The sequence below is a fragment of the Rhynchophorus ferrugineus genome, unplaced genomic scaffold (assembly GCF_030347505.1).
Source record: "Rhynchophorus ferrugineus isolate W39M unplaced genomic scaffold, kcgeb_rfMv2 rfM1, whole genome shotgun sequence".
NCBI lineage: Eukaryota > Metazoa > Arthropoda > Insecta > Coleoptera > Curculionidae > Rhynchophorus > Rhynchophorus ferrugineus.
In genome coordinates, this window is record NW_027472580.1 from 94,838,814 (window position 1) to 94,850,950 (window position 12,137).

The window sequence follows — 12,137 nt, forward strand, 5'->3', positions numbered from 1 at the left end:
AATCTATATATATTCTATCTATATCTATCTATATTATCTATATGCCAATAGTTTGTACAATATCTTTAATTACGACAAAAATGCAAATTTATTATATACACAGGGCAAGTATGAAGGATGCAGGAAAGAATATATTCGTCAACAAAAGCTCATAAATATCTTCGTTATCATTGTGTCACTATTGTTTAAATGTTAATAATTTCTCTATGTATGCTCGTTATTGTGAGTATATACAATATTTTGTTTGCAAATAACATTGAGTTTGGTAGTATACCGTACAAAATCGATTGTTTCTCCTAAGGGTATCAATGCATATTTCTAACTAATTTACTGTAAGTAGTAGAATATTAATTGTTTGCATATATTTTAATCATTCTCCTTTTTCCAAAGTTACTTATTGTGAGAAATATATATTAATCAAAACATCCTTCAACATTTTCCGATGTTTCTGGCAACATGGCAAGATCGTGTCAAAAGAACGATGTTGGTTATGCAACCCATGGCATTCTCGCTCTTCTTCAGCATTTAAAAATCGTGAGGCAGCCAGGCCGTGTAATCACTAGGCACTATGTCTAGTAGATACGCTGGGTGTAACCTTCGCAACTCTTGCAACGTGTGATTGAGCATGATCAAGCGAGGAGATTATTTTCTCTCTGTTACTCACTATTGCTGGTCCCTTTTGAAACAATTCATCATTCTATTTGCTCTACTGACGCTTGTAGACGCCTGTATTAGTCCATGCGTTTTTGCGTTTGGAACTCTCGTACTAAATTCAGTTTCATTGGCAATCATAATACAGTGGTACAATAGTACATAAAACTAATGTTTTTTCTCTCTTGTTTTAACAATATTACCGCTATGTTTACACGATTTGAGATGAAAGCTTGAAAAACAGTTGATTCCTCTGTCGGAAAATGTTTTGAGAGCTTGAGCTGTGTTTCGTACAATAAGACTTACAATTCATTACTTTCGAACTACTTTGGTTCTTATTACTTCTAAATCGTTAAAACTAAACCCGAGGATTATGACAATCGGTTACAGTCACGACTAGCTATTCGCGACACACTTCAAGTCCAACTGAACTAGGCGATTACGTGGTATAAATTCTCGCAGCTGCAGATAAACCCGAGCAAAACTCAGGCTATTCTGTTCCACCGCAAGAAGGAGTTCCGCGACTCTCGCCACTAAATCGATAAAGTTCCTATCACCTGGCTTCAGAAGGTATCATAACTCGGTTTCCAGTTCGAGCGGTCCAGCCACTCGAACTGGTCAATTCTACAAAGGCAATGGCGTCTATATAGCGTATAGTCTACTCTTCCCACTCCTCTGCAGAAAAACTCCCAATATCCCAGAAAGCGGCACTGAATAAAATGATAGTCCGTCCAGTCTACCTCCTCGGAGCACAGGTGTGGTACAGGTACGTCTCTGAGAGACAACTTGCACTACTTCAAGTGTTCCAATCCAAAAAATGCCCGCGCGTTACTGGTTACATGGTTTATGAGGAATGTCAACACTCACCTCGAAAAGATTTTCATGAACATGTCCAGTCTAAGGTTCTCCCTAGGCGCCTTAGAATATGACAACATCTTGATTAAATCCTTATACACCCACAAACTTCGGTAGACAGACAACTATGACAATTCCAGTAGTAACCCAGGGTTTCTGTAGCCCGCAAAACACTCAACTATTCCGCACCCGAGGCGACATCAGCAAAAGACCATTTAGTTCTAGCCGGTCACTCTGGAAAAAAAAACGACTGGGATATGACGGAGCGTCATATCACACATTTTAAAAATACAATTCTAATGGGAATGAACATTAAAATCATTAAAATCCGTGACTAGCGTCTGTAAAACAGGTCAATTGAAAATTCCCCGGACTGATACATAGATTGCGCTACTAGAATTAAATGCATATGTTTTTGGTTAGCTCTAACCCTCAAAAGATGTGTGTATAAATATAACAGTTATCGGATCATTAGTTTGTGAATTATAACATTTGGAGTGAAGCAACTTTTGTTATTGTGAAAAAAAATGGTTAAAAAGGAATTTCACGTGTTGATAAAAAATTGCTTTTTGAAGGGAAAAAATACAGTTGAAACAAAAACTTGGCTTAATGCCGAGTTTTTAAGTTTAGACGTGGTGAAATGAGCAGCGAAGACGGTAACGCAGTGGATGCTCAGAACGATCGTAAAGCGCTTTTAACGAAAAACAACGACGGTTTGATGATTCGGAGCAGTGTTCGAAGACGATCAAGTGTAACAAACCGAGTTCTTACGTCCATATGTGACAATGGATGAAACATGGCTCCATCATTTCACTCCGAAGTCCACGTACACTGCACACGATGAACCCGCTCCAAAGCGTGGGAAAACGCATCCGTCGGCTGGCAAGGTTATGGCGTCTGTATTTTGAGATGCGTAAGGAATAATTTTGATTGACTACCTTGAAAAAGGAAGGACCATCGACGGCGACTATTACATAGCGTTTTTGAACCGTTTGAAGGACAAAATCGTCGGAAAACCGCCGCATTTGAAGAAAAAGAAAGTGCTACTTCATCAAAACAACGCACCGTGTCACAAATCGGCAAAAATCTATCCATCTACCGTATGCTCCAGATCTGGCAACCAGCGACTATTTCCTGTTCTCAGATCTCAAAAGAATGCTCGCTGGGAAGACATTTTCGTCGAATGAAAAGGTGATCACCGAAACTGAGGGCTATTTTGAAGCAAAAGACAAATCGTACTACAAAAATGGTATCGAAAAGTTGTAAGGTCACTATAACCAGTGAATCACTGTTGAAGGGAATTATGTTGAATAAAAAAAAAACTAATATTGCCAAAAAAATGTGTTTTACTATGGTAGGCTGGGGACTTTTCAATTGACCTGTTATACTGAATAACTCGATAATACTAAATGGAAAACCGTTAACTATTATGTTATGTAACAATCTGGTTTAAAAGTTGAGTTAGCATGTTTACATGAATATATCAAATATAATTATAAGAACTCTCAGCCATGATGATGCACGGTTTTATTTTTCTGACAGGGAACGCAAAAAAGATACAAACGAACATCTGTTCTACTCCAAAAGTGACGTTTTCGCATTCCAACATCTATTCGAGAAACCTTCACCAAGCCAACCCGTTTTGGACATGGATGTGAACAGCAATTACATCGTGCAAGAACCCCTCACAACTCCGAACAGCGAAAGCGGAAAAGATATCGCGAAAGACGTACAACGAACTGGCAAAGCCAGGCGACAAAGTATCAGAGAATTAACCTCGTCTCCCAGTGCCGTCGAGATAAGCAAGGGTAAGTTTGTCAAAATATTAGAGGATTTTGTACATGGAGCAAGAAATCTATAATCATTACTAAAAATAATTTACATAAGTTTTTGCCAATGTTCTAGTAATAATATAATAAACATATTGATTCTGAAACAAGTGTTAATGCTGATATACATTCATTAGCGTTGGGAACTATCGACTGAAAACAGTCGAAACTCTCGATAGTCAAAAAGCTAGCGACTGAAAATAATATTACTGTATTATAATTTTTTAATACAATGATTACTATGTTCAGTCAAATGCGTGGTTCGACTGTTTTTTTTTTCAATTCGTCATGTCAGTCGAAGATGTACGAACCCTTTCCTTTATAAATTGTGAGAGGGGAAAGGACGGAGATTATTGCTTGGAGCGGTTAATTTTATATTGGCTTATATTTTCCAACGGAGATTAGAATTGCGAGACGAAGATGTACATATTCCTTACTGTACTAACTTTAAAAAAGGAAAGGAAAAAATAATTAATGGATACTATTAACATTCAGTTAATAATTTCGTTTTATAAGAAGTAGAATTACTTTTATATTTGAATGTTGTGTGGATCTGTAAAAAGGAATCGAATTTTTCTATGGAATGGAATAATACCCCACAAATGTTTTATCGTATTTTAATATGTTAATTGCTATTTTTAAATAATATACTATAATAAATATAGACAATAAAATAGAACTTAAACAAAACCTAAAAACTAAAGATGTACAATAACCATAAATACTAAATATACGCATACCTAATCATAAAAAAAACAAATCCATGGCATAATTAAAAATGATCGCACAATAATTACTGGAGCTTTTTTAAATAAGGTAAATGCTTTATTTATCATTGAACGGAAATATCTTTTCAAAAAATCGAAAGAGTAATCGAAATATTATACAAGAAAATTTCGAATAATGTCTTGGTACCGTTCAGCAGTTACACTAACTGCAACATCTTGGTCATTTTCAAAAAAATTGGGACCAATGATGTTTCCAGAATGAATACCGCACCATACAGTTGGTTTTTGGTGGATGCAATGATGTTTCATGAATTAATTGAGGATTCTTTGTTCCTCAAAACCAACTGTTCTGTTTATTAACACGACCATTGAAAAGATAATGGGCTTAATCGCTCATTATCAATTTAGACGTAAAATCTTCAATTTTACCAGACAGCCTTAGGATTGTATTACTGTTCTCAACTCGTTGATCACCATCTCTGGGTAGCAATTTTTGGACTAACTGAATTTTGTACGGAAACATTTTCAAATTTGTTTTCAAAATTTGCCTAAACTGCGTGCAGAAATGTGTAACTGGGAACCATGTCACTGAATTGATGTTTCTGACTCTGCAACACTATCGCGCCTCAGAGTCACATTTTCTGCGTTACGAGACGTCCGACTTCTACAACAAAATGGTAAAAGCGAAACTGTGCGAAATCAATATGTTAGCAGGACTTTTGCCCCACGTGTTATATATTTTATATAAAAAGAATAAATACAAATATTGAACCATATGAACGTAAAGATTGAAAGCTCATATAGAGAAGGAAACATAACAACATCAAACCAAAGAAGAGTTAGTTTACCTGCTTTTTTAGAGAAGAATAGACTGCATGGCAGGGAATATACTGATGACACAATTTTAAAGTCAAAGTATTATACGCTTCGAAATACCAATACAAGAAGACTGTACTAAAGGTGACAGCTGTGTCCTCATTGTTTAAGAAAGGGTGTACATAGGCGATACTGGGAGGATAATAAGTAAACTTCGTTCTTTCTTAAACACCAGATATAAATTGGTAACAACACAAGAAGGTCCTGAGAATCATACAGATATTCGATGCTGTTCAAAAAAACTGCGAAAATCTACTCTGCATAACAGGAATTTCACTACTAACACCTCAATCCAATGCCCCAACGTTACTGCATTTAGCCTTTACATGGGAGGGGAGCTTTTCTTCATGTCTTCTTCTTCAATTCCTTTACAGTTGGTATATTAACTTTTCTTGTATAAGGTGTGGCAAAAGTCCCGCTATCATTTTGATTGTGCGCCATCTTGGTTATGTGACGTTTAGCTCGAGAGCGAACAGAAATATTGATAATATTTATTGAAAATAATCGTTCCATTATTGCCACTCAGCGGAAATTGCGTCAATGGTAGCGGGAATGTTGCCCCACGTTGTATCCGTGTGCTAATAAATACTTCTCAATACATTATTTTGAAACTATTGTATCATGTTAATATTACTTTTCGCAAAACATCACCATATTTGAATTCCCACGGTCTATATAGGTTTTACTACTTGTTTGTATACCTGTATATTATTATGTATGGATATTTTAGATCTTCTTCCAAATAACCAATACATTCTGTTAACTTTTAATTCGAGATAAAATCGAAATAAAGTTATTATTGACTTGTTCCTTCCAACTAAGTTTTGCGTCAAGATTTATCACAAAACTTTTAGCATTGTTACCGTATGGGATAATGGTATTGTTCATTTATTGGTATATGAACAGTTTTGTTGTAGGTAAAATTAATATGTACTAATTTATTCTCGATAAGTTTTATTCTCCTTGTCTGGCACTACTTATTTATAGTATAACTTACGTATTGTAGTTTTATGGTTAGTTCTTCGCTATTGTCTCCAATAGCACCTATCGCAGTGTCATCGGAGAATCTTGCTATAGTTACATTTTTTATTACAGACTAGAAGACCTATAACACAATTTTTTTATAACTTTTATATTAAATTTTTACTAGTCGTTGCCGACTACCCTAGAATTTGTCTTCACATTAACTTAAATCTAGGTATATATGTCTAGCAGGACCCATCTATCCTATCTTAGTTTCTGATGTAATAATGTTTATGCAAAAACACTACTGTAGTATCTCGGTACTTTTTAGGATTTTGTTCTGAAAAACTTGTATTTATATTAATTTTCGTGGAACATTCCTATAATTGTATTCCGTATGTCCATATAAATTTCAATATTAGCTTTTATAATAGCAATTTATTATTTACTGATAATTGTAAATTTCCTTCTTTGGGGTACAGGTGCGGTTAGATAAAGACAATATATTCGGCGATTTATTTCGGTACAAATGGAATCTAATTATATGCAGAAGAAATATTTATTTTTAGACGAACAGATATTAAACAATAAACAAGATATTAAACACTAAACAAGATCACACTATAAGAATATAAAAAGAAAGAAATGCACGTGGCAGGGTTACCTTCAGGTGTTACGAACAGTGGCACGTCTGATCACTCTCCGAGTCGGGAACGGAAAGAACCTCGAGGTGTCGCGTCATCCCCTAGCTTCGCCACCCGAGGTTGCCACGTCGTACCCTCTGTCAGTACCACTTGTTGCCACCTCACCGTGGGTGCTAACTTCAGGTATGTGCAACGCCTCGAGTAGATCTGTGGGCTGCTGAGAATTGCGGGAAAATTCGAAACATCTGAATGTCGCTACAGTTCCAATTAACCAATACATTTTCCTATATTTTGAATCCAGTTCAAAAGGTTCATTCCAACTTACTTGGTATCTGTTGGTATATGTTTAATTATTTATTACTATTGGTGGTTGAGTCGTCTGACTATACGTAAACTGCACATGTACAGATTTACTTTCCTGAATATTAATTTTCCAGTTTTGGGTCCAATTATTTATATTGTCACTTTCCTGTTGTAATTTTCATGTGGCTTCTTCACTATTGTCTCCGACAGCAAGAATTGCAGTGTCATCAGCAGATATAGCCACCGTGATATTTTCTATTTGTTGTATATCATATATTTATCACATGTGTAGAGTAGGTAAAGAATTGGCCCCAATACATTTTCTTGTGATAGGCCTGTTTTAGCTTCTTTCATTGTAGAGTAGGATTCCTCGTGCAAAACTTTAAAGGTTTTGGCTGTAATGTAAGGTTTCAATAGCCCACTGTATTGTTTTGGAAAGACTCTCTGTAGCTTATGGACAAGACCGTCATGTCCTACCTTGTCGAAGGTTCGTACCACATCTAAGAATATAGCTATTTTCTTAGAATAGGAATTGGGAAAATAATAAAGTAAGTTTTTGTTAGATTGAAATATATTTTCAAAAAATACAATTAAAATAATGTGGTTTACTTTTTCATACAGAGATATAAGCCGTAGCCCGATATTCGTTCGCTGTCTCGATGCTGTTTGTACCTCAACTATTTGCCGTGACAATATTGACTCTTCCAATAACGCCACCCCCGGAAAATATCCGGTTTTATTCGATTGCCAGGGCGGTTTATTGAGATTTTCTCCTTTTACCGCGGTCTCGTTCGTTGCTAAAGGAACCGCAAATCGATCAGCAAACATTCCGACGTACGTGTGTCCAGACGTGGCGGGCTGGCGTCTCCGCCCGCCCGATGCACGGACGACATAAATTGGCGTTGTGTGATCGGCGTGGACGTGGCGTCTTTCGACGGTCGCTCGATCAAACGCTTCCGCGGACGCCTGTTTATTTTCTGCAAAGCGGCAGGATTAGGCCGGGCCTTCGTCATCCTCGCGCGATCCTACGGGATAAATCCGGCGGGCCCCCGCGCCAGTCCTGCGAAGGACTTCCTGCGACGTCGCGGGCTCCACGGGCCTGCCGCCGCCACCGTCCGCACGTTGCCGGATTTAGCAAAAAGTCGTAACATTTCCATACATTCTAATTTATTTTGTATATTAGGTTGGTAAAAATTAAATATCAGAATTTAGTAATTGCATATTATTAATCATTATGTTATAAGTAAATCGTCAAAATTGAACAATTTAGTATATCGCCATTAGCACCATTATTAGAAATGGTTGTACATACAATTTTTTTATTAATTACATCGTACATTAGATATGCTTAGTACAACCTTAATTAACAAATAAATTTATTATTACTCTTCTGTTGTACTTGCATTAATAGACAAGCAAGGCACGGAATTAATACATCAGTATGTATATCCCAAATACAAAATACCAAATACAATTGCTGGGGCATGCTCATATATTTATATTTGTGATAGTCCAAAAGGCAAGAGTGCCAAATGCGATAAGGAAAGTGACCTCAGTCACGCCAGAAACAAGGCTGGGTAAAGCCGGATGTTTTGATATGTTTAATACCGAGGTTCGTGGTTCGTAGCCCACGTTAAGCAATATGTCCAGTCCAGATAAACCTTAGTTGGTAAAAATGAGGCATTAAAATATAACAAAAAAAAAATTATTTGTTAGTTGGAGAGGAATAACTCAGTTTGCTGACGTCTTTCCGTTTATATTTTTATTTAAATTATAAATACAGCAGACCCCCAATAATGTGCACTAATTCAAAATAAGTGTAGTTCACATTCAAACAATATATTTACATGTATTTATAACAATCTGAATAAATAGTTTAAAAGGGGTAATTATTACTTAGTTAAGAATTTACGAATTTGCTATTTACATTAACGTAATACTTTCATTATTGAGCGTTTACGTTACCGAACGTCTGCTGTATTAATTATATTGATTAATTAATAGTGCTGGTTAGGAATAATATTTTTATTCAAAAAGTTTCAGTTAAAGGATATTTTTAAAATGTTAGGAAATAAAATTGTTAAACGTTCTGATGTAATAACTTCATTATTTCATTTCTTCTTCAATTATTCATTATTTCGGTTATTTGACTTATTGATTACGTGAGACGATTTTTTCAGTTTTTGGCCCCCCTTTAGTGATTTTACGTAAAAGCTATCCAGACTAGCTACTAACCCCTTGAAAAAAAAGTAAGACGTGGTCGACCCCCTACCCCTCAAATCATTTTCCGTAAGAAATGAATGAAGAAATGAAATGAAACCTAATCCAATGAAAGTGATTCAGTTTAAAAGGGTGTTATTAACTTTATGACGATATAGATACATTTTACAGAAAAACAAACTTTCGTTAGAACAAAGCATTTAAAAAATAATAACAACTAAAGTATTTAAAATGAATTATACGTTTTGGTACATTAATTACATTTTATTTTCCTGCCTTCATCGATAACATTTTTGGGTAATCCAGTTGTGTGAGTTTGTTTTTTGTTTTTAAGGAACAAAGATTTAATTAAAATTTAATAATTAAAAATTAAAATATTTATATATTGGTTGAAAAAGGAAAAGGTTGTTTCTAGCCATAAGAGACGGTGACAGAATTAAGCTTCTTTAATAATTGAAAATACCATTGGCTTATTATATCAGGAAAACATATTGCGTCATATATGTATTATAATTTATGTATTTTAAGTATAAATAATTTATGTTTAAGAAAATATTTTTAAGAAAATTAATTAATATTTTGAAATAACTGTACTTGAAATAAAAATATTTTTTCTAATGAATGGTGATTAAATTACACTTTCCTGATGGTTGAAACTATATGAGAATGTATGTATATTGATCACGAAGAAAAGTATTGCAAACATAAGAAAATATAGTTGAGTAAAAATTCGTCGCGGGAATCAGATAGAGGTAAACGTGACAACGCCGCATCGAGTCTGACCTCGCCTCTCTTTGCCCTGCCGTGTTGCCGGCGTTGTAGCAGAGGTCGTCGCGAATCTGTCGGGTGTAGAAGCGCGCAATCCAAGCCCTGATACCGTGCGACAGGTAAATAGCGTGAGCCCCATCAGAAACCATGTCTCCCTGCTGCCCCAGCTTCTGGACTTTTGGTCAGTTGCAGCGTATCTAGTGTCGCCCGTCGTTTTAAGTCGCCAACAACCGTCGTCGCCGCCCCCGCCCCCCACACTACCCGTCGCCGGTGTCGAATCTGGTTTAACCGGAGGCCGAGAGGAAAGACGATCATGACGCTGTTGGCTTCAAGGTACTGTGTTCACGATGATTTTTCTTTGAGAGCGTATTCACAGGGCGGCACGTAACACCGGTAGCGGTGGAGGTAGCATCGCGGCCGAGGCAGCGGCACGACCACGGCGTCGATTTATTGTTTACTATGCATTTTCGATGTCGAAATCTGTCGACGAGGTAAACGAACGGCGACCGGTATGCTAATAAAATCCTGTCGGTTTTTCTGCTCGTTTCGGTGTAACTGTTCAGCCACTACCTATCGTGACAGTTGAATTTAGCTCAGAGATCGCTGCTGCTGCTGCGGAGGGAAAAAAATTGGTAAAACACGAGGCGTTCAGTGAATACAAACAATTTCGCGTCAGTGGCGTGCCCACGGCGCGGATTGTTCGTGTATTTCGTCGGCTTCACAGTCAGAAATCCGAGTCGATCCCTTTGTTGGACCGAGGGCCTGGGCCACGGTCCTTCCGCGCGATTTAACGGGGAAAATTCGGGAAACCGTTCCCCGTTCACTCGATATGAACGTGGGGGCTCCTTTGTCACACCAAATCGCAGAAGTTTCGACACCAACAATAGACGTTTTATTACATTTCTCAAGGTTCTTTTTAGTTCTAAGGTATGGCGATTTAATTCATATATTTAGTATAAAATAAATCATATTTCTCCCCATCTAACTCCCAATAAAGGGCGAATAAGGCTTAATACTGCGTTTTTTAGCAAAAGTGTAATGTGTATACTATGTCGAAACTTTGAGAACATTATATATTTTTTAACGAAAAATACCAACAAGAAATAACCATTATACTTAAGATGTATATGCGTACGTAAATGGAGCCCGTAATTTTTATTTCATATCAATACGGTTACGTTTTAACTAATATATCTCGCAGTGTCATCAACAAATGTAGCTATAGTGACACTATTTGTGTTATATCACATGTATAGAGTAGGTAAAGAACAGGACCCAAAACATTGGCCTGCGGTACACCTGCTTCTGCTTCTTTCATTGTTTTGATATACTTTAAATGACACGTCATTTTATATGAGCTGTTTTTTTACACGACAAATATGAAAATTTCTGTTTTAATATTGTATAAACAAAATAACTAATTTTTTGGTATAGTTTAGTTTGGTCTTTATTAGATATATCAGGTTACATTATATTTATATTATATTATATTTTTCGAAATTAATCTGATAGGTTTGATACACTCTATCCATTATCCAGACCTTCTAGAGATGTCATATACAATATATACGTTATAGCACGTAAATTTATCAATTTGGTAACTATTAATTAAGGAGGATACAAAATTTGTTCAATCAGATGCTTTGTCATGTTTCCTTTCGTTAACTGGAGGTCTTAGGTTTGTTCAATTGATGATAATTTCCTACAATGTTTTTTAACTACTAAAATAACATCCAAAACTTATTATGTAGTGAACAATATATTGTGTATGAAATGCTCAAAAGACATATTGATAGAAATTCATGGAATCTGCGAGAATATATACTAAACATAATAAACCTGCATTGTGTAGTACAAAACGTTTTTTTTTTGTTCTTGTACAAAATATAAACCATAAAATTTGTATGGAATGTCTTTTTACATCTTTTACATTCAGTGTTTCTGCAGATTTCTCATATTCTATTTATTGTTCTGGTTCTTTGGAGTCATCATCATTGATTCATGTTTCAACGTATGTAAGAAACCAATCAAGGCAAGCAATCAAATAATCTACAAGTATCAGAAGCATTATTTTTGTTTTAAATAGTTAAATGAAGAGATAATCCAGTTACCCATGTTAAGTGACCTATCAGAGATGCAAAACTATTTTCCTTAATATAATGTCCTCTCCTAATAGAGCGATGACTATTGAGAACATGTACTTCTATTTTTCAGGTTTTCGTTAGCAATTTATAACAAAAACAGTCTAGCTCTGTCATTGCTAACACAACACTAAATATATTTAATTTTCAAATATGTAA

General features: G+C 35.8%; 1 protein-coding gene across 3 annotated transcripts in view; it reads left to right on the top strand.

Moving 5' to 3' along the window:
- Window positions 1-12,137, top strand: part of LOC143192862 (uncharacterized) — a 180,611-nt gene that overhangs the window by 26,185 nt on the left and 142,289 nt on the right. For all 3 annotated transcript variants that reach the window (XM_076398608.1, XM_076398618.1, XM_076398627.1), the window contains exon 9: window positions 3,049-3,314. In XM_076398608.1, coding sequence (XP_076254723.1) covers window positions 3,049-3,314 — 266 coding nt within the window. The remainder of the gene's footprint in view (window positions 1-3,048; window positions 3,315-12,137) is intronic.